This window comes from Rhinoraja longicauda, chromosome 9 (assembly GCF_053455715.1).
Source record: "Rhinoraja longicauda isolate Sanriku21f chromosome 9, sRhiLon1.1, whole genome shotgun sequence".
Lineage (NCBI taxonomy): Eukaryota > Metazoa > Chordata > Chondrichthyes > Rajiformes > Arhynchobatidae > Rhinoraja > Rhinoraja longicauda.
Window position 1 is genome coordinate 1,087,025 of NC_135961.1, and position 27,958 is coordinate 1,114,982.

The 27,958-nt window shown below is 48.4% G+C and overlaps 2 protein-coding genes across 2 annotated transcripts in view; both read left to right on the top strand.

The window, feature by feature from the left end:
- LOC144596430 (uncharacterized) overlaps positions 1 to 27,958 on the top strand; it is a 336,471-nt gene that overhangs the window by 89,079 nt on the left and 219,434 nt on the right. The window lies entirely within an intron of this gene.
- On the top strand, positions 1,256 to 27,534 carry apmap (adipocyte plasma membrane associated protein). The gene is made up of 9 exons (XM_078404675.1): positions 1,256 to 1,378; positions 3,785 to 3,901; positions 9,978 to 10,093; positions 13,442 to 13,534; positions 15,206 to 15,322; positions 16,491 to 16,665; positions 21,896 to 22,030; positions 23,019 to 23,211; positions 25,983 to 27,534. The coding sequence occupies exons 1-9, from the start codon at positions 1,272 to 1,274 to the stop codon at positions 26,190 to 26,192; spliced, it is 1,263 nt and encodes a 420-aa protein (XP_078260801.1). The 5' UTR covers positions 1,256 to 1,271; the 3' UTR covers positions 26,193 to 27,534.

Below are 27,958 nucleotides of genomic sequence, written 5' to 3' on the forward strand. Positions count from 1 at the left end.
CAGGCGGCTGTGGAGGCCACAAGTCAGTGGAGATGTTTAAGGCAGAGATGGACAGATTGTTGATCAGTGCGGGTGTCAGGGGTTATGGGGAGAAGGCAGGAGTGGGGTTGGGAGGGAGAGATAGATCAGCCGTGATTGAATGGCGGAGTGGACGATGGGCCGAATGGCCTCATTCTGCTCCTATCACTTATGACCTCTGTTGTTTTAGAAAAACTGATAATCCAGAAAGGCTGTGGAACTGAGCGAGGGAGACGGACATTGGTGTTCAACCTCCATGTAAAATTATACGCCTGGTCCTGGAACCTTTTCCCAGGATGGAGAAACCATATAGTAGAGGGTCTGGTAACACATGCCATCCACTGTACCCCGCCCGCCACCAGGCTGCAGAAGGGCATGGTAACACATGCCGTCCACTGTACCCCGCCCGCCACCAGGCTGGAGAAGGGCATGGTAACACATGCCTTCCACTGTACCCCGCCCGCCACCAGGCTGGAGAAGGGCATGGTAACACATGCCATCCACTGTACCCCCGCCCGCCACCAGGCTGGAGAGGGGCATGGTAACACATGCCATCCACTGTACCCCCGCCCGCCACCAGGCTGGAGAGGGGCATGGTAACACATGCCGTCCACTGTACCCCGCCCGCCACCAGGCTGATGAAGGGCATGGTAACACATGCCGTCCACTGTACCCCGCCCGCCACCAGGCTGGAGAAGGGCATGGTAACACATGCCGTCCACTGTACCCCCGCCCGCCACCAGGCTGGAGAGGTCTGGTAACACATGCCGTCCACTGGAGAAGGGTCTGGATGGAGAACCCATATAGTAGATGGTCTGGTAACACATGCCGTCCACTGTACCTCCGCCTGCCACCAGGCTGGAGAAGGGTCCTGGCCAGACACGTCGCCCATTGCTCCTCTCAGTGACGCTGCCCGCGATCCTCCAGCACTCTGTGCTTTTCTCCAGTGTGGAGCCGCACCTGCAGTTCCTCCCCGCGCATGACAGTTGGGATGTGACGGTTGGCCGCGTGCCGCAGCGCGGGCAGGAAGGGCGGGGCCCTGGGTCCTGCGCATGCGCACGGCGAGGAGGGCGTGATCCGGCGGCTCCGGCGCATGCGCATCGGGACGAGTTGCGTGATCAGGCAGCTCCGACGCATGCGTGGGGAGGGGACGTTTTTGTCTGGCGGCTCCGGCGCATGCGCGGAGAGAAGGGGCGCGGTCAGGTGGCTCCCACGCATGCGCGCCGGGAGAAGGAGGGGCGGGGTGTTGGCGCATGCGCGCTGGGAGGATGAGCGAGGGCGAGGGGCTGAGGCAGCGCCGGCTCCAGCAGCCGCGGGTCGTGGCGGATGAGTCCCGGGACGTCGACACCAAGCACGTCAGGTAGTGGCCTGGCGGGTGATCACAATCAGAACGCGGGCTCGATGTATCGGTGCAAACTGCAGGAGGGTGCTGGTGGGCAATGCAGCGCTGCAAACTGCACGAGAGGGCAATGCAGCAATGCAAGCTGCAGGAGAGGGCAATGCAACGATGCAAACTGCACGAGAGGACAATGCAAGCGGCAGGAGAGGGCAATGCAGCAGTGCAAGCTGCAGGAGAGGGCATTGCAGCAATGCAAGCGGCAGGAGAGGGCAATGCAGCGGTGCAAGCTGCAGGAGAGGACATTGCAGCAATGCAAGCTGCAGGAGGGTGCTGGCGGGCAATGTAGTGGTGCAAACTGCAGGAGAGGGCAGTGCAACGGTACAAACTACAGGAGAGGGCATTGCAGCAATGCAGCGGGCAAACTGCACGAGAGGGCAATGTAACGGTGCAAACTGCAAGAGAGGGCATTGCAGCAATGCAAACTGATGGAGAGGACAATGCAGCGCTGCAGACTACGAGAGGGCATTGCAGCAATGCAAGCTATAGGAGAGGGCAATACAGCGGTGCAAACTGCAGGAGAGGACAGTGCAATGGTACAAACTGCAGGAGAGGGCATTGCAGCAATGCAAGTTGCAGGAGAGGGCATTGCAGCAGTGTAAGTTGCAGGAGAGGGTAATGAGGTGGTGTGAACTGCAGGAGAGGGCAATGCAGCGGTGCAAACTGCAGGAGAGGGCATTGTAGCAATGGAAGCTGCAGGAGAGGGCAATAGAGCGGCGCAAACTGCAGGAGAGGGCATTGCAGTAATGCAAGCTGCAGGAGAGGGCAATACAGCGGTGGAAGCTGCAGGAGGGCAATGCAATGATGCAAGCTGCAGGAGTGGGCAATGATATGGTGCAAACTGCATGGGCGGGCAATACAGTGGTACAAGCTGCAGGAACGGGCAATGTAGTAGTACAAACTGCAGGAGAGGGCTTGCGTGCAATCCAGCAGTGGAAGCTGCAAAGAAACATAGAAAATAGGTGCTGGAGTATCAGTAGCCCGTTCATGCTTTCTCCCCATATCCCTTGATTCCTTTAGCCCTAAGAGTTAAATCTAACTCTCACTTAAACATCCAGTGAATCGGCCTCCACTGCTTTCTGTGGCAGATAATTCACGCAGGAGTGTGCTGGTGTGCAATATAGCGGTTCTAGCTATGGGAGAGGGCTGATGGGCCGTGCAAGCTGCAGGCTGCAGGAGAGGTTTGGTGGGCAATACATCGGTGCAGGATAGGGCTGGTGGGCAATGCATTGGTGCAAGATACAGGATAGCCCTGGCAGGCGATGCAGAGTCTGAAGAAGGGTCTCGACCCGAAACGTCACCCATTCCTTCTCTCCCGAGATGCTGCCTGACCTGCTGAGTTACTCCAGCATTTTGTGAATAAATCGATTTGTACCAGCATCTGCAGTTATTTTCTTATGCAGAGTTTGAAGCTGGGTTGGTGGACTAAATGCAGTGGTGTATGCAGAGAGTTGGCTAATTAAATGCAGTTGTGCATGCAGAAAGTGTTGGTGAACTAAATGCAGTGGTGCATGCAGAGTGTTGGCAAACTAAGCACAGTGGTGCATGCAGGGAACAAAATGCAGTTGTGTATGCAGAGTGCTGGCAAACTAAACACAGTGGTGCATGCAGAGTTGGCAAACTAAATGCAGTGGTACATGCAGAGAGTGTTGGTGAACTAAATGCAGTGTTGGTGAACTAAATGCAGTAGTGCACGCAGAGTGTTGGAGAACTAAATGCAGTGGTGCATGCAGGGAGTGTTGGTGAACTAAATGCAGTGGTCATGTTGGAGGGAGGACCGGTGGACTAAATGCAGTGAGTGAGGGTTGATGGACAAACCCCACACAGACAGCACCCAAGGTCGGGATAGAACTTGCGACTCTGACACTGTGCGGCCCTAATGGTGACTGTCTTGTGTGTGTGAAGCCAGCCAGATGATGGGACGGGGTCACAGAGTTCGATACGATTCGATAGAACCTTATTCATTCCTGGATGGAAATTGGTCTGCCAACAGTCATAACACACAAGCAGGTACACAAAAAGTTGAAATTAAACTTAAATTAAAAGTGAGAAAAAAAAAGACAAGCGACTGTTGTCTGGCTGCCGTGTGCAGAGCGCCTTAACCGGAACGAACAAACAAACAAACGAAGGAACGCAGGCTTATCCCCTGGGCAGAGGATTCTAAAACTAGAGTGCCTTCCCCACACTGGGTCCCCCTTTGTTTGATCACATCTAATGTACTGCCCGGACCTGTACTCATACCCCTCCCCTGGATGGGCAATGACAAAGCTCCCCTGCTCCTCAACTTCCACTTCACCGGCCACCTTCAACAGATCACCCTTTGCAATCTCCTTCCAACATGCCCAAACTGTTGCTTGTTTTCTCTTCCAGTGCGTACAGTGGGAAGGTGTTCCGGATAACCCTGACGACCCTTGTTGTGACTCTCGTGGTTCCATTGCTGACGGCAGCGTTGCTACTGCAGTCGCCGATAAACCCCCAACCTTTCAGGTAAGGCTCTGTTTGCATCGGATCATCGCCATACAGCACAGAAACAGGCCTATCAGCCCAATTGTCCATGTATCCCATCTACATTAGTCCCACCTGCCTATATCCTCCTTAACCTTTCCTATCCATGTACCTGTCCAAGTGTCTTTTGAATGTAGTTTAGTTTAGAGATACAGCGCAGAAACAGGCCCTTCGGTCCACCGGGTCCGCACCGACCAGCGATCCCCGCACATTAACACTATCCTACACCCACTAGGGACAATTTTCACATTTACCAAGCCAATTAACCTACAAACCTGTACGTCTTTGGCGTGTGGGAGGAAACCGAAGATCTCGGAGAAAACCCACGCAGGTCACGGGGAGAACTTGCAAACTCCGTAAAGACAGCACCTGTAGTCGGGATGGAACCCGGGTCTCCGGCGCTGCATTCGCTGTCAGGCAGCAACTCTACCGCTGCACCACCGTGGTACCTTCCCCAACTACCGCCTCTGGCAGCTTGTTCCACACACCCACCACCCTCTGAGGCCAGAAGCTGCAGTTGCACAATGGCCACTTGGAAATTGCAACTATTCTGCTTTTATTTAATTGCATTTATAAAAAGTAATTTAAATATTTTTCTTGACGGCTACTAATTTTTGCAAATTTCAAATGCTTCCTAACATCTCGAGTATTTAATTGTCATATATGTACGGGCGACAGAAGAATGAAATTCCTGCTGCTTACCAGGCCTGTGATTGCAATAACCCACATAATGGATCATCAATAACACAATAAATTTATAACATTCATACTAGGTATCCATAATAAAAATAGAAGCCCATGGTGCAACCAAACACACAGTCCACAGAAGATCATGGTTGCTGAGGTTAGTGTTGTGCAGTGTCCACTAGCCTGATGGTTGCTGGGAAGCTAGTAGATTGGATACAGAGACACAAGGAACTGCAGATGCTGGAATCTTGAGCAAAACACAAAGTGCTGGAGGAACTGGGTCAGGCAGCATCAGTTGAAGGAATGAACAGACATTTTAGGGCGGCACGGTGGCGCCGCGGTAGAGTTGCTGCCTTACAGCGAAGGCAGCGCCAGAGACCCGGGTTCGATCCCGACTACGGGTGCTGTCTGTACAGAGTTTGTACGTTCTCCCCGTGACCTGTGTGGGTTTTCTCCGAGATCTTCGGTTTCCTCCCACACTCCAAAGACGTACAGGTTTGTAGGTTAATTGGCTTGTAAATGTAAAAATTGTTACTAGTGGGTGTAGGATAGTGTTAATGTGCGGGGATCGCTGGTCGGCGCAGACCCGGTGGGCCGAAGGGCCTGTTTCCGCGCTGTATCTCTAAACTAAACCTTTCATCAAACTGGTGGGGGAGAAAGCTGGAAAAAAAGAGGTGGGGCAGGGCAATGCCTCGAGTGATGGGTGGATACAGGTGGGGGGACGGGGTGATGGGCAGAGTAATTGGCAACGGCTGGAGGTGAAAAGGAGGCAGAAGGGTATCGGATAAGGAGAGAAGAGGAGGGGTGTATTGCAAAGCCAGAGGAAGGGATATGGGTGGGAGGGGACGGAGAGGGGAAAGGGTGGTAAAAGGGAAGCATTGTTTGGAGGAGTAGGGAAGGACCAGGGTGACTGGGGTGGGAGATGGTGAGGGTAAGTGTGCGCACTGAAGTTGGAGGGAATGGGAAACGTATTACGTGAAACTGGAGAATTCAAGGTCAATATTGTGTGAGCTACCCAAGTAGAATGTGAGACTAAAATAAGGTTGGCTATCGAATTGCAAAATACAATACAAATTTTAGTGTGTTTCCAGCAGTCAATGTCACAGCTGTAGACTGTAGCCAGCCACAGAGGGATGCACCACTGCAAGTCAAAGCACAACCTGCTGCTGCTGCTGCTAAATAGCTGTTTCAAGGCCTACACTCCTCGCCGTTTCACCTACCAGACTTAGAAACATATAAAACATAGAAAATAGGTGCAGGAGGAGGCCATTTGGCCCTTCGAGCCAACGCTACCATTCATTGTGATCATGGCTGATCATCCACAATCAGTAACCCGTGCCTGCCTTCTCCCCATATCCCTTGATTCCGCTAGCCCCAAGAGCTCTATCTAACTCCCTCTTAAATTCACCCAGTGAATTGGCCTCCACTGCCCTCTGTGGCAGAGAATTCCACAAATTCACAACTCTCTGGGTGAAAAAGTTTTTTCTCACCTCAGTTTTATATTTTTATATCTCCCTCTCAGTTTAGAGGAACTGAAAGAAATTTGTATTAGGCGAGAAATAGTACTGGTAGACTGATGGGACAGAAGGTTGATAAATCCCCGGGGCCTGATGGTCTGCATCCCAGGGTCCTCAGGGAGGTGGCTCTCGAAATAGTGGATGCATTGGTGATCATTTTCCAATGTTCAATAGATTCAGGATCAGTTCCTGTGGATTGGAAGATAGCTAATGTTATCCCACTTTTCAAGAAAGGAGCGAGAGAGAAAACGGGGAATTACAGACCAGTTAGCCTGACATCAGTGGTGGGGAGGATGCTGGAGTCAATTATTAAAGAGGTAATAACGCTGCATTTGGATAGCAGTAGAAGGATGTCCAAGTCAGCATGGATTTATGAAAGGGAAATCATGCTTGACTAATCTTCTGGAGAGTGGTGAGTCTGTGGAATTCTCTGCCACAGAAGGTAGTTGATACCAGTTCATTGGCTCTATTTAAGAGGGAGTTAGATGTGGCCCTTGTGGCTAAAGGGATCAGGGGGTATGGAGAGAAGGCAGGTACAGGTTACTGAGCTGGATGATCAGCCATGATCATATTGAATGGCGGTGCAGGCTCGAAGGGCCGAATAGCCTACTCCTGCACCTATTTTCTATGTTTCTATGGAATGTTTTGAGGATGCGACAGGTAAAATGGATGAAGGGGAGCCAGTGGATGTAGTGTATCGAGACTTTCAGAAAGCCTTTGATAACGTCCCACACGGGAGATTGGTGAGCAAAATTAGAGCACATGGTATTGGGGGTAGGGTGTTGACATAGAATTGGTTGGCAGACAGGAAGCAAAGAGTAGGAGTAAACGGGACTTTTCAGAATGGCAGGCAGTGGCGAGTGGAGTGCCGCAAGGCTCGGTGTTGGGGCCGCAACTGTTTACAATATATATGAATGATTTGGATGAAGGAATTAGAAGTAACACTAGCAAGTTTGCGGATTACACAAAGCTGGGTGGCTGTGTGAAATGCGAAGAGGATGTTAGGAGGTTGCAGGGTGACCTGGACTGGTTGAGTGAGTTGGCAGATGCAGTATAATAATATGGATAAATGTGAGGTTATCCACTTTGGCGGCAAAAACAAGGAGGCAATTTATTATCTCAATGGTGTCAGGTTAGGTAAGGGAGAAGTGCAGCGAGACCTGGGTGTCCTTGTACACCAGTCACTGAAGGTTGGCGTGCAGGTACAGCAGGCAGTGAAGAAAGCTAATGCCATGTTGGCCTTCATAACGAGAGGATTTCAGTATAGGAGTAAAGAGGTTCTTCTGCAGTTGTATAGGGCCCTGGTGAAGCCACATCTGGAGTATTGTGTGCAGTTTTGGTCTCCTAATTTGAGGAAGGACATCCTTGCTATTGAGGCAGTGCAGCCTCAATAGGTTCACGAGGTTAATCCCCGGGATGGCAGGACCGTTATATGAGGAAAGATTGGATAGACTGGGCTTGTATTCACTGGAATTTAGATGGACGAGAGGAGATCTTACAGAAACGTATAAAATTATAAAAGGACCAGACAAGCAAGATGCAGAAAACATGTTTCCAATGTTGCGGGAGTCCAGAACCAGGAGCCAATCTAGGAATAATGGGGAGGCCATATAGAAACATAGAAAATAGGTGCAGGAGGAGGCCATTTGGCCCTTCAAGCCAGCACCGCCATTCATTGTGATCATGGCTGATCATCCACAATCAGTAACCCGTGCCTGGCTTCTCCCCATATCCCTTGATTCCACTAGCCCCTAGAGCTCTATCTAACACTCTCTTAAATCCATTCAGTGATTTGGCTTCCACTGCCCTCTGTGGCAGAGAATTCCACAAATTCACAACTCTCTGGGTGGAAAAGTTCCTTCTCACCTCAGTTTTAAATGGCCTCCCCTTTATTCTAAGACTGTGGCCCCTGGTTTTGGACTCGCCCAACATTGGGTATATTTTTCCTGCATCTAGTTGTCCAGTCCTTTTACAATTTTATATGTTTCTGTAAAATCCCCTCTCATCCTTTGAAACTCGAGTGAATACAAGCCCAGGCAGTTATTCCTCTGCTCCAGCTAGCCTCTCCTGCGGAGTTCCACAAGGCTCCATCCTAGGCCCCATTCTCTTCTCTCTATACATGCTCCCCCTTGGCCAAATCATTCAAAGGCACGGCATTTCTTTCCACTGCTATGCCGATGACACTCAGCTTTACCTCCCCCTGAAACCCAACAACCAGTCAAATTTAAACAGCCTCTTACACTGCCTTGAGGACATAAAATGTTGGATGGCACAGAACTTCCTCCAATTAAATGAGAGCAAGTCTGAAGTCATCCTATTCGGCCCCCCCCGACTCCATCAAATCGATAACAGGCAGTCTTGGAAGTCTATCCTGCCTAGTCAAACTGCATGTCAAAAAACCTCGGCATGATATTTGACTCTGCATTAATATTTGATAAGCAAGTCAACGCTGTGGTAAAAGCCAGCTTCTTCAAACTTCGAACCATAGCTAAAATCAAACCTTTCCTCCAATTCGACGACACAGAAAAATTCATTCACGCTTTCATTTCCTCCCGCCTAGACTACTGCAACTCCCTATACACTGGGATCAGCCAATCTTCCCTGTCCCGCCTGCAACTGGTCCAAAACGCCGCAGCGAGACTCCTGACGGGTACCCGTAAAAGGGACCACATCACCCCGATTCTGGCCTCTCTCCACTGGCTCCCTGTACGGTACAGAATCAACTTCAAGCTCCTCCTATTCACGTATAAAGCCCTAAATGGACATTCCCCCCCCTACATCAAAAATCTTCTAACCTCCCTCTCTAACTCCAGGTCCCTCAGGTCGGCCGACTTGGGGCTACTCACTATCCCGCGGTCTAGGCTTAAGCTCAGGGGTGACCGCGCTTTTGCGGTTGCAGCTCCTAGACTGTGGGACAGCATCCCTCTCCCCATCAGAACTGCCCCCTCCATCGACTCCTTTAAGTCCAGGCTCAAAACCTATTTCTACTCCCTAGCGTTTGAGGCTCATTGAGGAGGCGCTGTGAACTGTTTGCGTGCTACTGTATGTTTCATTTTTTTTCCTTAGTACCTAATCAGATGTACAGCACTTTGGTCAACGTGGGTTGTTTTTAAATGTGCTATACAAATAAAATTGACTTGACTTGACTTGATAGTCTTTCCTCAGATGATAGTCCCGCCATCCCAGGGATCAATCTCGTGAACCTACGCTGCACTGCCTCAATTACAAGGATGTCCTTCCTCAAATTAGGAGACCAAAACTGTACACAATACTCCAAATGTGGTCTGCCCAGGCCTACACTCCTCGCTGTTTCACCTCCCAGACTTGTAAAGGATCCTAGCCCATCTTCCAGAAGTGATCTCTGATCTGAAATCAGCACAAAAATTGTATATAGGGTAGATCGCATAAAAATGAACTATGGTGATGATATAAATAAAAAGGTTACCATGTTCAATGATTACAATATGCAAATATTTGCAGTAAAGAGGATTAACAGTCTAAGAAGATTAACATTGAAGGATGAACAAGAGCTTGCCAGTCTGAAGAAGGATCCTGACCTGACACGTCACCTATCCATGCTGTCCATAGATGCTGCCTGACCCGCTGTTACTCCAGCACTCTGTGAAACGTCAGCTATCCGTGTTCTACACAGATGCTGCCTGACCTGCTGAGTTACTCCAGCACTCTATGAAACGTCACCTATCCGTGTTCTCCAGAGATGCTGCCTGACCCGCTGAGTTACTCCAGCACTTTGTGTCTATCTTTGTTATAAACCAGCATCTGCAGTTTCTTGTGTCTGCTGCCTTCAGACTGGTGATCTTTGTTTTTATTTCCATTCCCCCTCTCACCTCCAGTTATAAGGATCCTCCCCTGCTTGTTGGTCCTTTGGAAGCAAATGATAAGTTAAGGCAGGCTGAATGCTTGTTGGAAGGACAGCTTTCTGGACCTGAATCTATTGCACACCTTGGAGGTATGGATGCGTCTTGATTATTCTATATTAAATGTGACTCTTGAGTAGGGTTGCCAACTATCTAATTCCCAAATAAGGAACAAGGTGACGTCACTACCCCACGTGACATCACCCAGCCAGCGGCCACGTGCTCCAGCTCCACCAATGGCAGCCGTCCAGGCCGGGAGGCAGGTTGCTATGCAACCTCCGTTAGGCGAACACACTCGGTCCCGCTCCCCGAACACACTCCGTTAGCCTTCACTGTCCGGGCCTACAGCGGCCCCGGGCCTACAGTTCCGGGCGTACACTGTCCCGACCTACAGTGGCCCGCGGGCCTACAGTGTCTGGGCCTACAGTGGCCCCCGGGCCTACAGTGTCCGGGCCTACAGTTCCGGGCGTACACTGTTCCGACCTACAGTGGCCCGCGGGCCTACAGTTTCCGGGCCTACGCTGTCCGGCTCCTGTATGGGGCAAACCAATTTAGCCCAAAATACGAGATGAGCCCGGCTAATACGGGACAGTTGGCAACCCTATTCTTAAGAAGGAAATTCATGCAAGTTTTTAAAAAAAGACACTGCGCTGGAGTACCTCAGCAGGTCGGGCATCATCCCTGGAGAACGTGGATCGGCACCGTTTGGAGTCAGGCCCCTTCTTCAGACTGTGTAGTGAGACGGGAGAAAGCTGGAAGAGAGGAAGCGCTGGGGAAAGTGCGGCAGGTCATAGGTGAAGGGTGGGTTTGGATAGACAAAGGCGAGGGACGAAAAGGCAGAAGGTGTAAGATAAGGATAGAAGAGGTAAAATATAAAATTATAAAAGGACTGGGCAAGCTAGATGTGGGGAAAATGTTCCCAATGTTGGGGGAGTCCAGAACCAGGGGCCACAGTCTAAGAATAATGGGGAGGCCATTTAAAACTGAGGTGTGAAAAAACGTTTTCACCCAGAGAGTTGTGAATTTGTGGAACTCTCTGCCACAGTCTGGTTACAGTCTGGTTTGGCAACATTACAGTCTGGTTTGGGAACAGCTCTGCCCAGGACAGGATGGCCCTGCAGAGAGTAGTGCGTTCGGCAGAACGCACCATGGGAACTACACTCGTCCCCCTGCAGGACCTATACATCAGGAGGTGCAGATCCAGAGCAAGCAAGATCATGAGGGACCCCTGCCACCCCAGTAACGGACTGTTCCAGATGCTACGGTCAGGCAAACGCCTCCGCTGTCACGCTGTGAAAACGGAGAGGATGAGACGGAGCTTCTTCCCACAGGCCATCAGGACTGTCAACTTTGATAACCCCAGAGACTAAATTTTTGTCGACACTTTTGGTGCTATGTTTAGTAACTTATTAACTTTATTTATTGTAACTGTAATTATTTTTGTGCACAACCCGCAGGCATTGCCACTTTCATTTCACTGCACATCGAGTATGTGTATGTGACAAATAAATTTGACTTGACTTGACTTGACAATGGAGGCCAATTCACTGGATGAATTTAAAAGAGAGTTAGATAGAGCTCTAGGGGCTAGTGGAATCAAGGGATGTGGGGAGAAGGCAGGCACGGGTTACTGACTGTGGATGATCAGCCATGATCACAATGAATGGCGGTGCTGGACCGAATGGCCTCCTGCACCTATTTTCTGTGTTCCTAGGTGTGAATTATGTAGCCAAAATATAGGTGGGTGGGAGAGAGGAGAAATGGCTGCAGTCCAGGTTGGGTGGGGGAGTGAGAGTTTAGGTTTGTCATTGTAATCTCAAACAAATAGTGAAGAGTGTTTAATTGTCTTATGTAGCAGCAATGGAACAATGAAATTCTCACGCTGCAGTTTTACAGACCTATTAACGAAATAATACAGTTAGGTATAATTTCGTATAACCAGCAATACAATAAATTAATAACCATATTACTAGGTAACCATAAGAGTTTATATTATAAATACTTAATAAGTACAAATACTTGAAAATAACTTCAGGACTTCTAGGATTTTAAGTTTGTGTTTAGTTTATTGTCTCGTGTATCGAGGTACAGTGAAGAGCTTTGTTTTGCACGATATCCAAACAGATCAGTGAATACTATACATAAATGCAATAGTTCAAACTCAAGTACAATAGGTAGAGCAATGGGGAAGATACAGATGCTTCTCGACTTACAATGGGGTTACGTTCTTATAAACCCATCGTAAATCGAAAATATCGCAAGGAGCATCTGTATAGTTCTTGTGTATATGTGTGTGTGTATATATATATATATATGTGTGTGTGTATGTATGATCTAATATATATATTAGACCAAGTGGACCTGTTGGGCCCAAACCTCTCCTGCATTGGTGCATCCCCCTCTCCCTCCCTCCCCCTCTCCCTCCCTCCCCCTCTCCCTCCCTCCCCCTCTCCCTCCCTCCCGCTCTCCCTCCCTCCTCCCCCATTCTCTCCACTCCCTCTCCCCGTCCCCTCCCCCCAACTCCATTCCCCTCAACCTCCCTTTTCCTCCATCCCCCCTCTCCCTAGAAGATAGATTTAAACTTTAAAATGTGAATAGCTTTAAAAATATAACTCCGATTTCAAAGAAACTTCTTCCATTAGCAGCAAAGGGACGACGATGAGTAAGGTGGGCCTAACATTGTCGCCCTATCATGTATTGTTTTGGCTGTAATTCAGAAACAAACAAACGAGAGTTTTAGTATATAGATATATATATATATAGTGTAAGAAAATAACTGCAGATGCTGGTACGAATCAAAGGTATTTATTCACAAAATGCTGAAGTAACTCAGCAGGTCAGGCAGCATCTCAGGAGAGAAGGAATGGGCGACGTTTCGGGTCAGTCTGAAGAAGGGTCTCGACCCGAAACGTCGTCCATTCCTTCTCTCCTGAGATGCTGCCTGACCCGCTGAATTACTCCAGCATTTTGTGGATATATATATGTATATATATATATATATATATATATACATACATATATACACACACCATCTTTTCAGTTTCTAAATAGGGCGGCACGGTAGCGCAGCGGTAGAGTTGCTGCTTTACAGCGAATGCAGCGCCGGAGACTCAGGTTCGATCCTGACTACGGGTGCTGCACTGTAAGGAGTTTGTACGTTCTCCCCGTGACCTGCGTGGGTTTTCTCCGAGATCTTCGGTTTCCTCCCACACTCCAAAGACGTACAGGTATGTAGGTTAATTGGCTGGGTAAATGTAAAAATTGTCCCTAGTGGGTGTAGGATAGTGTTAGTGTGCGGGGATCGCTGGGCGGCACGGACTTGGTGGGCCGAAAAGGCCTGTTTCCGGCTGTATATATATGATGGTATGATGATAAATAAAATTTATATTTGATCTTCCCTCAGGGAAGTTGTTAAAGGAACTAAATTCTTGTCTCTGTAGATGTGATATTCACTGGAACAGCTGATGGCCAGATTGTGAAAATCAGTGATGGAAACATTCACAGCGTAGCAAGGATCGGTAAATTGCCTTGTGGTAAGCCCTTCTTGACATCACGTAGGCATGGTTTGTGTACTGAACTGTAGATAAATATTTCTGCAGTATCATGATTTTTAGCATAATGTTTAACAAATTTCAAGAGAGCCATTGAGCTGTACAGCACGGAAACAGGCCATTCGGCCTACCTTGTCCATGCTGACCAGGTTGGCATATAAAGCTAGTCCCATTTGTCTGCATTTAGCACAATTTCCTATTCTTCCTATCCAAGCCCATCCAAATGTCTTTTAAACATCATAATTGTAGCAGCTTCTATAGCTTCGTCTGGCAGTCCATTCCAGATACGGACTACTATCTCAGGAAACAAAGTTTCCCCATTAAATATCTCCCCGCCCCCGCCTTATGCCCAGGCCCTCTAGTTTTAGAATCCTCAACCTAGATGCAGGAAAAATGTTCCCAATGTTGGGGGAGTCCAGAACCAGGGGCCACAGTCTAAGAATAATGGGGAGGCCATTTAAAACTGAGGTGAGAAGTTACTTTTTCATCCAGAGAGTTGTGAATTTGTGGAATTCTCTGCCACAGAAGGCAGTGGAGGCCAATTCACTGGATGAAGTTAAAAGAGAGTTAGATAGAGCTCTAGGGGCTAGTGGAATCAAGGGATATGGGGAGAAGGCAGGCACGGGTTACTGATTGTGGATGATCAGCCATGATCACAATGAATGGCGGTGCTGGCTCGATGGGCCGAATGGCCTCCTCCTGCACCTATTTTCCTTGTTTCTATACCCATGCCCATCCAAATATCTTTTAAACATCACAATTGTATCAGCTTCTATAGATTCGTCTGGCAGTTCATTCCAGATATGGTCTACTCTCTCAGTAAAAAAGTTCCCCCCCTTAAATATCTCCCCTCGTCCTTATGCCCATGCCCTCTCGTTTTAGAATCCTCAACCCTGGGGGAAACACTGTGAGCGTTCACTATCCATGCCCCTCATGATCTTGTACACCTCAATAATGTCATCACTCACTAAGGTCATTTCTTGGCCTCCCACGCACTAAAGAAAAATGTCCCAGCCTCTCCAACCTCTCCCCGTAACTCAAGCGCAGGTAACATCCTGGTGAATCTCTTCTGCACACTTTCCAACTCAATGACATCCCTGGTACTTACACTTGCTTTAGTTTATTTAGAGATACAGCACAGAAACAGGCCCTTTTTGGCCCACCAGGTCCGCGACGACCAGCGATCCCCGCACATTAATACTATCCTACACCAACTGGGGACAATCTTTACATTTACCAAGCCAATTAACCTACGCAGGTCACGGGGAGAACGTACAAACTCCGTACAGACAGCACCCGTAGTGGGGATGGAACCCGGGTCTCCGGCGCTGCATTCACTGTAAGGCAGCAACTCTACCGCTGCACCACCTATGAAGTTGGGACATCATGATGCAGCTGTACAAGTCATCTCACCAACAACTGAAAGAGCTGCATCGTGCTGTCCCAATTATTTTCATTTTTCTCTTTGAAAATATACATGTTTTAAATAACTATGTACATGCCACCTCTTAGAAGTTGGGATGGTTATTGAATGACATCTTTTTCCCGACGGTAAATGAAAGACTGATGTCTCTCGCTCCCTCGTGCCTCCACTGGCGTCTGACTGATTGCCGGCCTTTCTCTGATGTTGCCACCTCTTCCTCTCTCCCCCAGGAACAAGAGAAGATGAACCAACCTGTGGCAGGCCATTGGGCATGCGGGTGGGCCCCAACGGCACTCTGTTTGTGGCTGATGCTTACTATGGGCTGTTTGAAGTTAATCCAGTCACAGGTAGACTCTTTTAATACCCGTTAATATAATTCAACATAAAAACCTTGTCGTTTATGCGCACTGGTTTTTAATGATAGCGTGGGTGTAATCATTGTGGTGTATGCGGATGTTTTTTAGTGTTAGAGATACAGCGTGGAAACAGGCCCTTTCGGCCCACCGGGTCCGCGCCGACCAGCGATCCCCGCACATTAACACTAGGGACAATTTTTACATTTACCAAGCCAATTAACCTGCATTCCTGCACGTCTTTGGAGTGTGGGAGGAAACCGAAGATCTCGGCGAAAACCCACGCAGGTCACGGGGAGAACGTACAAACTCCGTACAGACAGCACCCGTAGTGGGGATGGAACCCGGGTCTCCGGCGCTGCATTCGCTGTAAGGCAGCAACTCTACCGCTGCGCCACCGTGACCGCCCTTCTTGGATGTCTCATCAATGTGGTTGCTCCATGACTAACAGCTTGTAATAGCAACACCAAGGAGCGAGAAGCTCTCAACCATTTATTAACTCGAAGGAACCTGAGGCAAGGCTCCCAACTATTTTCTATAGTGAAAGATGTAAAAGCACGGAACGGCACCTTGAGTGTGAAGAAGGATCTCGAGCTGAGATGTCACCTATCCATTTTAACCAGAGATGCTGCCTCACCCACTCCAGTACTTTGTAACTATTTTCTATAGTTTCTCTGTTAATGTATTAAATGGACTCTAGTTTGTTATAATTTGACTATGTTTAGGTGGAGAGGGTCTGGTGTGTTGCAAGCTTTTTTTTCTTAAAAAGCTTTGACTTAATGCTGGCAGTGTGTGCACCCAAGTTAGTAACAAGTGGGCTGTCACGGTGGTGCAGCTTTAGAGTTGCTGCCTTACAGCGAATGCAGCGCCGGAGACCCGGGTTCCATCCCCACTACGGGTGCTGTCTGTACGGAGTTTGTACGTTCTCCCCGTGACCTGCGTGGGTTTTCTCCGAGATTTCCGGTTTCCTCCCACACTCCAAAGACATACAGGTTTGTAGGTTAATTGGCTTGGTAAAAATTGTCCCTCGGGTGTGTAGGATAGTGTTAGTGTGCGGGGATCGCTGGGCGGCGCGGACCCGGTTCGGCTGAAAGGGCCTGTTTCCGCGCTGTATCTCTAAACTAAACTAAAAGTCTCGCTGTTGTCTGGTAAATGATTGCAGGTGAAGTGAAGATGTTGGTCTCTGCCCAGAAGGTTATCCAGGGGAAAAGGATGGCATTTGTGAATGACCTCAGCATCACGCAGAACGGCAGAAAGATCTACTTCACGGACTCCAGCAGCAAGTGGCAGAGACGGGACCACAAGTACCTGGTAATAGAGGGCACAGCGGATGGGCGGTGAGTGCTGTCAGCGTGGGCCAGGCCTTGGTGGCTCCGTCACACTTGTATTGCTTTCAAAGCTACTTTACTCCCTCAGATAGAACCATAGAAAATTGGTGCAGGAGGAGGCCATTTGGCCCTTGGAGCCAGCACCATTCATTGTGATCATGGCTGATCATCCACAATCAGTAACCCGTGCCTGCCTTCTCCCCTTATCCCTTGATTTCACTAGCCCCTAGAGCTCTATCTAACTCTTTTTTAAATCCATCCAGTGAATTGGCATCCACTGCCCTCTGTGGCAGAGAATTCCACAAATTCACACCTCTCTGGGTGAAAACATTTCTTCTCACCTCAATTTTAAATGGCCTCCCTTTTATTCTTAACCTGTGGCCCCTGGTTCTGGACTCCCCCAACATTGGGAACATTTTACCTGCATCTAGCTTGTCCAGTCCTTTTATAATTTTACACGTTTCTATGTTCCCTTCTCATCCTTCTAAATTGCAGTGAATACAAGCCCAATCTTCCCAATCTTTCCTCATATGACAGTCCCGCCATCCCAGGGATCAATCTCGTGAACCTACATTGCACTGCCTCAATAGCAAGGATGTCCTTCCTCAAATTAGGAGCCCAAAACTGCACACAACACTCCAGATGTTGTCTCACCAGGGCCCTATACAACAGCAGAAGGACTTTGCCCCTGTACTCAAATCCTCTCGTTATGAAGGCCAACATGCCATTTGCTTTCTTCACTGCCTGCTGTACCTGCACGCTTACTTTCAGTGACTGGTATACAAGGACACCCAGGTCTCGTTGCACTTCCCCTTTACCTAATCAGACACCATTGACATAATAATCTGCCTTCTTGTTTTTGCCACTAAAGTGGATAACCTCACATTTATCTACATAATACTGCATCTGCCATGCATCTGCCCACTCACTCAACCTGTCCAAGTCACCCTGCAACCTCCTAACATCCTCTTCGCAGTTCACACTGCCACTCAGCTTTGTGTCATCTGCAAACTTGCTAGTGTTACTTCTAATTCCTTCATCCATATCATTAATATATATGGTAAATAGTTGCGGCCCCAACACCGAGCCTTGCGGTACTCCACTCGCCACTGCCTGCCATTCTGAAAAGGACCCGTTTATTCCTACTCTTTGGTTCCTGTCTGCCAACCAATTTTCTATCCATGTCAACACCCTGTCCCCAATACCATGTGCTCTAATTTTGCTCACCAATCTCCTGGGACCTTATCAAAGGCTTTCTGAAAGTCTAGATACACAACATCCACTGGCTCCCCTTCATCCATTTTACTGGTCACATCCTCAAAAAATTCCAGAAGATTAGTCAAGCATGATTTCCCCTTCATAAATCCATGCTGACTTGGACTTATCCTTTTACTGCTATCCAAATGCACCGTTATTACCTCTTTAATAATTGACTCCAGCATCTTCCCCACCACCGATGTCAGGCTAACTGGTCTGTAATTCCCTGTTTTCTCTCTCGCTCCTTTCTTGAAAAGTGAGATAACATTAGCTATCCTCCAATCCACAGGAACTGATCCTGAATCTATTGAACATTGGACAATGATCACCAATGCGTCCACTATTTCTAGAGCCACCTCCTTGAGTACCCTGGGATGCAGACCATCGGGCCCTGGGGATTTATCAACCTTCAGTCCCATCAGTTTACCCAATACTATTTCTCGCCTAATGCAAATTTCTTTCAGTTCCTCTACCCCCCTAGATCCTCTGTCCTCTAGTACATCTGGGAGATTCTTTGTGTCTTCCTTAGTGAAGACAGATCCAAAGTACCTGTTCAACTCTTCTGCCATTTCCTTGTTACCCATAATAATTTCACCCGTATCTGCCTTCAAGGGACCCACATTTGCTTTTACTAATCTTTTTTTCTTAACATATCTAACGAAGCTTTTACTGTCCTTCTTTATATTCTTGGCCAGCTTCCCCTCGTACTTCATCTTTTCAGCCCGTATTGCCCGTTTTGTTATCTTCTGTTGTCATGTGAAAGTTTCCCAATCCTCTGGCTTCCCGCTGCTCTTTGCTGTGTTATACATCTTTTCTTTCAGTTTTATTCCATCCCTAACTTCCCTTGTCAGCCACGGTTGCCTCCTACTCCCCTGAGAATCTTTCTTCCTCTTAGGAATGAAATGATCCTGCATCTTCCGGATTATGCCCAGAAATTCCTGCCATTGCTGTTCCACCGTCATTCCTGCTAGGATCCCTTTCCAGTCTACCTTGGCCAGCTCCTCTCTTATAGTCCCCTTTGTTCAACTGCAACACTGACATTCCTGGTTTAACCTTCTCCCTCTCAAATTGCAGATTAAAACTAATCATATTTATGATCACTACCTCCTTTACCTCGAGTTCTCTTTATCAAATCTGTTTCATTGGACAACACTAAATCCAGAATTGCCTTTTCTCTGGTAGGCTCGAGTGCAAGCTGCTCTAAGAATCCATCTCGGAGGCACTCTACAAACTCACTTTCCTGGGGTCCCGAACCAACCTGATTTTCCCAGTCTACCTGCATATTGAAATCCCCCATATCTATAGTGGCATTTCCTTTGTTACATGCCAGTTTTAACTCCTGCTGCAACTTACACCCTATATCCAGGCTCCTGTTTGGGGGCCTGTAGATAACTCCCATTAGTGTCTTCTTACCTTTACAGAGGGAAAGAGAGAGGGAAAGTTTAATGGAGATGTGTGGGGCAAGTTTTTTTACACAGAGCAGTGGGGGCCTGGAAGCATTGCCAGGGATGGTGTGGAAGATGATACCATCGTGACATTTAAGAGGCTTTTAGATCGGCACATGGTAGTGCAGGGAATAGAGGGATATGGATCATGTACAGGCAGATGAGACCAGTTTAACTTGGCATTATGTTCAGCACAAACATTGTGGGCCGAAGGGCCTGTTCCTGTGCTGTTCTATCTTCTATCATGAGGGAAACAGGTAGGTGTTGAGATAAACGCACAGTGTCTTTTATCCAGGTTAGGGAAATCCAGAACCAGAGGACATTTGTTTAAGATACAATACAATACAGAACTTTATTGTCATTCGGTACCGAGATACCGAACTAAATTACATTTCCAGCAGTTACAGAACACAACAAAAAAGAAAAAAACACAAGACACACGACCCCAACACAAACATCCATCACAGTGACTCCAAACACCCCCTCACTGTGATGGAAGGCAACAAAACTTCCCCTCTCTTCCCCCCACGCCCACGGACAGGCAGCTCTACCCCTACCGAGGCGACCGACACGCACAGCCCCCCGCAAGGGGATGGAAGGCCCCGCGGCCGAGCCGCACCGGGCGCTGCTATGTCCCGCGGCCGAGCCGCGCCAGCGATGTTAAGTCCAGCGGCCGAGCCGGGCGATGCAAGGCCCCGCGGCCGAGCCGCACCGAGCGATGGAAGGCCCCGCGGCCGCGCCGGGCGTTAAACCGTTCCGCGGCCGTGCCGGGCGATGGAAGGCTCCGCGGCCGCGCCGGGCAATGGAAGGCCCCGCAGCCGTACCTGGCGATGGAAGGCCCCGCGGCCGAGCCGCACCGAGCGCTGAAACGTCCCGCGGCCGTACCGGGCGATGGAAGGCCCCGCGGCCGAGCCGCACCGAGCGCTGAAACGTCCCGCGGCCGTACCGGGCGATGGAAGGCCCCGCGGCCGTACCTGGCGATGGAAGGCCCCGCGGCCGAGCCGCACCGAGCGCTGAAACGTCCCGTGGCCGTACCGGGCGATGGAAGGCCCCGCGGTCGAGCCGTGCCGGCGATGTTAAGTTCAGCGGCCGCGCCGGGCGATGGAAGGCCCTGCGGCCGAGCCGCGCCCCGAGGAAGAGACCTATAAAAAGAAAGGTTTCCACCCCACCCCACCACACATACACAGCCAAAAACAAAAACCATCCCAACACCAACACACAAACAAAAAAAAAGGAAAAAAGACAAACAGACTGCCAGCGAGCCGCAGCCGTTAGGTGCCGCCACACGTGACGAGAGGGCAAAGATTTAATGGAACCTGAGGGACAACGTTTTCACATGGAATATGGTACATGGAATGAGCTGCCGGAGCAAGTGGCCTAGGCAGGCACTAAACAACATTTAAACGGCATGTTAAATGCAGGTGGACACACAATGCTGGAATAACTCAGCGGGTCAGGCAGCATCTCTGGAGAGAAGGAATAGGTGACGTTTTGGGTCGAGACCCTTCTTCAGACTGAAGAAGTCTGAAGAAGGGCTTCAAGCTGAAACGTCACCCATTCCTTCTCTCCCGAGATGCTGCCTGTCCTGCTGAGTTACTCCAGCTTTTTGTGTCTACCTTCGATTTAAACCAGCATCTGCAGTTTTTTTCCTACACATGTTAAATGTAGTGTCTTTTTCGCAAAGCAGGGAATAAAGAACTAGAGGGCAGAGGTTTACGGTGACATTGGCAACGTTTAAAGGAGATATGTGTTCTTCACAAAGGGTGGTGGGTGCCTGGGTTAATGTTGGAGGCAGTTACAATAGTGATGTTTAAGAGACGTTTGGATAGGTACATGGTTATGTATGAAGTGGAAGGATATGGATTATGTGAGGTTATCCACTTTGGCAGCAAAAACATGGAGGCAGATTATTATCTCAGTGGTGTCAGATTAGGTAAAGAGGAAGTGTACACCAGTCACTGAAAGTAAGCGTGCAGGTACAGCAGGCATTGAAGAAAGCAAATGGCATGTTGGCCTTCATAACGAGTGGATTTGAGTACAGGAGTAAAGAGGTCCTTCTGCAATTGTACAGGGCCCTGGTAAGACCACATCAGGAGTATTGTGTGCAGTTTTGCTCTCCTAATTTGAGGAAGGACATCCTTGCTATTGAGGCAGTGCAGCGTAGGTTGTCGAGGTTAATCCCTGGGATGGCGGGACTGTCATATGAGGAAAGATTGGAAAGACTGGGCTTGTATTCACTGAAGTTTAGAAGGATAAGGGGGGATATTATAGAGACGTATAAAATTATAATAGGACTGGACAAGCTAGATACAGAAAAAATGTTCCCAATGTTGGGTGAGTCCAGAACCAGCGGCCACAGTTTGCGGGGATCGCTGGACGGCGTGAGCTGAAAGAGCCTGTTTCCATGCTGCATCTCTTATCTAAAACTAAACTAAACATGCATACTAAAAATAGTAATAAAATACTGTAGCCTTTCCAATTGTTGCTGTGTTCTCATTGGCCGCACTGCTGTGTCTAATGGCCCCCTGTCCTTGCAGATTGCTGGAATATGACACCGTAACTAAACAAGTGGAGGTTCTGATGGATGACCTGAGGTTTGCAAACGGAGTGCAGCTCTCCCCAGCCGAGGATTATGTACTCGTCACTGAGACCACCCTGGCCAGAATCAGAAGGTGGGAACAAAAAGATCACGTTAGTTGTGGAGGACTAAGGTGGACAGTAACGTTCGAGGTGAATGGTGTGCAAGGTCAGGTTACTGGATCATAATGAGAGACCAGTGCCTGTCATGCTACGTTCTATCACCAGTGTGCGATTTCTTTCCCCATCCACACTCTTCCCGCCTGCATCCTCATTCCCATTTGTTTCTCTTCCACCATCTGAGAACAGGTGCAAGAGGTTGAATGCCCAGGTGTCCAGACTTAAAAACAGCTTCAGTAAAGATTGTAAAATTGTCCCTCGTATGCAGGTGTGGGATAGTGTTAGTGTGCGGGGATCACTGGTCGGCGCGGACCCAGTGGGCCGAAGGGCCTGTTTCGGTACTGTATCTTTAAACTAAATACTTCTCAGCATACTTAGTTTAGTTTAGAGATACATTGCGGAAACAGGCCCTTCGGCCCACCGGGTCCGCGCCGACCAGCGATCCCCGCACATTAACACTATCCTACACCCACTAGGGACAATTTTTGCATTTACCAAGCCAATTAACCTACAAACCTGCACGTCTTTGGAGTGTGTGAGGAAATCGAAGATCTCGGGGGAAACCCACGCAGGTCACGGGGAGAATGTGCAAACTCCGTACAGACAGCACCCGTAGTGGGGATGGAACAGCCTTTCCAACCCCTTGATATGTTTCTATAAGATCCCCTCTCATCCATCTAAATTCCAGTGAAATTAAGCCCAGTCGATCCAGATCTTCGCTTTCCTCCCACACTCCAAAGACGTACAGGTTTGCAAAGTTAATTGGCTTAGTGTAAAAATGTAAATTGTCCCTAGTGTGTGTTGACTGGGGTTGGAGTGCAAGGATCGCAGGCCGGCGCGGACTCGGTGGGCCGAAGGACCTGTTTCCATGCTGTATCTCTAAAACTAGAAATAAAAATAAAAATCGAAAAGCAATGTTGGTTTTGTGCTGTGGTCTACTGTTAAATGTTGTACCTTTTCCAGGTATCACATCTCTGGACTGAGAAAAGGTGGACACGATATGTTCTTTGACAATCTTCCTGGTCTCCCGGATAATATCCGACCAAGTAGGTCTGGGGGCTATTGGGTTGGCATGGCAACCCTACGCCAGAATCCTGGCTTCTCAATGATGGACTTCCTCGCTCCTCGCCCTTGGCTTAAGAACTTGATCTTCAAGGTAGGATTTTTTTTGGGCTAAACTGATTTAATAACAACATTTCAAAGACATTTGGACAGGTACATGAATAGAACATGGAACATTATAGTCCAGCTTGAAAGGGTTCAGAAAAGATTTACGAGGATGTTGCCAGGACTAGAGGGTGTGAGCTACAGGGAGAGGTTGAGTAGGCTGGGTCTCTATTCCATGGAGCACAGGAGGATGAGGGGAGATCTTAGAGGTGTACAAAATCATGAGAGGAATAGATCGGGTAGATGCACAGAGTCTTTTACTCAGAGTAGGGGAATCGAGGACAAGAGGACACAGGTTCAAGGTGAAGGGGAAAAGATTTAATAGGAATCCGAGGGGCACTTTTTTCACATGGAGGGTGGTGGGTGTATGGAACAAGCTGCCAGAGGAGGTAGTTGAGGCTGGGACTATCCCATCGTTTAAGAAACAGTTGGACAGGTACATGGATAGGACAGGTTTGGAGGGTTATGGACCAAGCGCAGGCAAGTGGGACTAGGGTAGCTGGGACATTGTTGGCCGGTGTGGGCGAGTTGGGCCGAAGGGCCTGTTTTCGCACTCTATGACTCTATAACAGTACAACACAGGAATAGGCCCTTCAGCCCACAACAGGAAAGGGTTGGAGGGAGAAACTGGGACTGCAGATGATGTTTTGCAGAAAATGACGAAGTGCTGGAGTGACTTGGCAGGTCAGGCAGCATCTGTGGTGAACATGGATAGTCTGAAGAAGGGTCCAATCTGAAACGTCACCTATCCGTGTTCTCCACAGATGCTGCCTGACCCGCTGAGTTACTCCAGCACTCTGTGAAACGTCACCTATCCGTGTTCTCCACAGATGCTGCCTGACCCGCTGAGTTACTCCAGCACTCTGAAACGTCACCTATCCATGTTCTCCACAGATGCTGCCTGACCCGCTGAGTTACTCCAGCACTTTCTTTTCATGGTTTGGAGAGTTATGGGCCAACCGTGGGCAAGCAGCATTGATGGTGCATTTTGGTTGGTATGGGCATGTTGGGCTGATCAGCCAGTTTGTGTGCTGTATGATTCATTTATAAGGCAAATGAAAAATTAGTTAGAATGGCCGTAATAAAAAGAGGGTTGTGCACATGTTGCTTCGTATATTTAAGGGTTTTTGTGTTCCAGGACATCTTAGTGGACCTTTCAAAAATTTGGACCGAAAGGCATATTTTAGTGCGAATGACCCTGGGACATTTAAAGTCAGTAAACCTGTTTAATTTATTATTAATTTAAAATTAATTATAACCCCTCTCACCCTGGCCACAAAGTCTTTGAAGCACTTCCCTCTGGAAGGCGACTCCAGCCTGTCAAAGCAGCCACAGCCAGACATATAAACAACTTTTTTTCCGCGAGTAGTAGCTCTACTCAATAACCAAACGTCTGTAATAGACACAGAGTGCTGGAGTAACTCAGCGGGTCAGGCAGCATCTGTGGAGAACATGGATAGGTGACGTTTCACAGAGTGCTGGAGTAACTCAGCGGGTCAGGCAGCATCTGTGGAGAACATGGATAGGTGACGTTTCACAGAGTGCTGGAGTAACTCAGCGGGTCAGGCAGCATCTGTGGAGAACATGGATAGGTGACGTTTCACAGAGTGCTGGAGTAACTCAGCGGGTCAGGCAGCATCTGTGGAGAACATGGATAGGTGACGTTTCACAGAGTGCTGGAGTAACTCAGCGGGTCAGGCAGCATGTCGCGAGATGCTGCCTGACCCGCTGAGTTACTCCAGCATTTTGTGTCTACCTTCGATTTAAACCAGCATCTGCAGTTTTTTTTCCTAACCAAAAGTCTGTAGTCTCCTTTTGCTCTGATTTTTTATGTCACTCGCATGTTTAAACTGTAATGTTGTATTCTTAATGTTTTCATGTTGTATGCTTTATTCTTAATTGTTTACTGTATGGTCGTGTTGTTACTTGCGAGCGGAACACCAAGGCACATTCCTTGTATGTGTCGGAACAAAACTGCAGATCCTGGTTTAAAACAAAGGTGGACACAAAATCAGTCTGAAGAAGTCTCGATCCGAAACGTCACCCATTCCTTCTCTCCTGAGACGCTGCCTGACCTGCTGAGTTACTGCAGTATTTTGTGTCTACCTTCCTTGTATGTGTACATACTTGGCCAATAAACTTATTCAATACAATTCAATATATGAATTGTAGGTTCACGAGATTGATCCCTGGGATGGCGGGACTGTCATATGAGGGAAGATTGAAAAGACTAGGCTTATATTCACTGGAGTTTAGAAGGATAAGAGGGGATCTTATAGAGACGTATAAAACTATAAAAGGACTGGACAAGCTAGATGCAGGAAAAATGTTCCCAATGTTGGGGGAGTCCAGAACCAGGGGCCACAGTCTTAGAATAAAGGGGAGGCCATTTAAAACTGAGGTGAGAAGGAACTTTTTCACCCAGAAATTTGTGGAATTCTCTGTCACAGAAAGCAGTGGAGGCCAAATCACTGGATGGATTTAAGAGAGAGTTAGATAGAGCTCTAGTGACTAGTGGAATCAAGGGATATGGGGAGAAGGCAGGCACGGGTTACTGATTGTGGATGATCAGCCATGATCACAATGAATGGCGGTGCTGGCTCAAAGGGTCGAATGGCCTCCTCCTGCACCTATTTTCTATGTTTCAATTTAATTTAGTCTAATTAAAGTCTTCTGTGTAAGAGGAGACGCCAGCCAGGATGTTTAGTTTTCAATTTTTTTCAGTGGGTTACCAAATCTTTTATTTTTTTTGCCCCTCAGCTGTTCAGTCAGGAGATGGCCATGAAGTTTGTTCCCAAGTATGGGCTTGTACTGGAGTTGAATGAGGATGGATCGGTCAGAAGGAGCTTCCACGATCCTCACGGAGTGGTGGTGTCTGCGGTCAGTGAAGCAAGTGAACATGGTGACTACCTGTACCTGGGTTCCTACTCCTCCCCTGCCCTCTGCAGACTCGACCTCACGCAGCTTTGATGTTCTGGCACCGAGCAAGGGAAGCATCGTTGTGGCAGCTCTTGTGTATCTTGTCAGTCAAAACCATCTGCCCGCAATACTTCACCTAACACATCTGAAAGGGAACCTGTTTAGAAGATTGTAAATTGCGTGTAAATGTTTAATATTTCATTCTTATTTTTTCTGTCGAAGATCAGGCTTCCTTTGACCAATTGTTGAAGAAGGTGGGATTTAACTAAAGATTCAGAAGTAATATTTTAGTCATCAAGAGAAGGCGTCATCATCCAAGCCCGTTGTGTGAATTTACCCAGAGTTGTACAGCCTGTAAACAGGCCCTTCGGCCCAGTTCCTCCATGCTGGCCAAGGTGCCCCATGTCAGCTAGTCCCATTTAGGTTTAGAAATGCAGCGTGGAAGCAGGCTATACAACCCATCACGTCCACGCCGGTCACCTGTTCAGACTGTTTCCATCGTACCTACACACCCACACGTCTTTGGGATGTGGGAGGAAACCCACACTGTCACAGGGGCAACGTGCAAACTCCACACAGACAGCACCAGAGGTCAGAATCGAGACTGGGTCTCTGGCGCTGTGAGGCAGCAGCTCTCCCAGCTGCACCACCGTGCTGCCCCATTTGGCTCAAATCCCTCTGTAGCTGAGGAGGCTGCAGAAAGGAAGGGCTGTTATTGGAAGGTGTCCTGTCCGTTAAGCTTCTGGTATTTTGCACCTCTGCATTGTCACCTCGAGATCATCGAATACAATACAGGTGCTCCTCGACTTACAATGGCGTTACGTTCCGATGAACCCATCGTAAATCGAAAACATCGCAAGTCGAAAACGCATATCGCTAGCCCGGGCAATGATCAAAATTCAAAACTCGAAGTACGGTCTCTGCTGAATGTGTCGCTTTTGCATCAGCATAAGTCGAGGAACATCTGTATGACCTCTTCCACCACTGCACCTCTCCACAGCCACAAGTTGTGGTACGGACTCTCCCAAACGTTGCCTAATTCAGGTATCTGTCTCCTTAAAAATGTTTGTCATGCTGATCCAGTTTGTTTTCTCCCTGTCTTTTAAAATGCCAGTCGGTAGGTGTTGATGCAGGAGAAGTGAAGAGGGTTTAAATGTCAATTAGCTGGGATACTGTCTAATTCACCTCTACCCCATTGCGGACATTGGACTTTGTGGAACTATATTCTGCACTCTGTATATTCCCCTTTGCTCTGCCTATTGTACTTAAGTTTAAACAGATTGTATCTATGTATATCTGATTGGATTGGATAGCATGCAAAACAAAGCTTTTCTCTGTACCTGGGTACACGTGACAATAATAAACCTATACCCAATGGGACGCAGATCGTTAATGCCTGTCTGCTGTTTTGCTCCCACATTGCTGTTTTAAATGTAGCATGCAGCCGTACGTACGATGAATAAACTTGTGAGGCTGCAACTGAAATCGATCTAAGCTGAACGGAAACAAGCCCTTCACCACAACCAGTCCATTCTCACCAAGAAGCACCATGCCATTCACATTTGTTTGCATTTGGCCCCTATACCTCTCAACGTTCCTATCTACACACCTGTCCAAGTGTCTTTCAAATGTTGTTAGCTGTCCCAAATACATCGTCTGGCAGCTCGTTCCGCACACCCACCACCCTCTGAAAAAGTTGCCCCTCAGGTTCCTATTAAATCTTTTACCCCCCTCACCTTAAACCCATGTCCTCTGGTTCTTGTTTGTCCTGGTGTGGTCAAGATTCTGTGCATTCACTCTCTGATTTTTATACATCT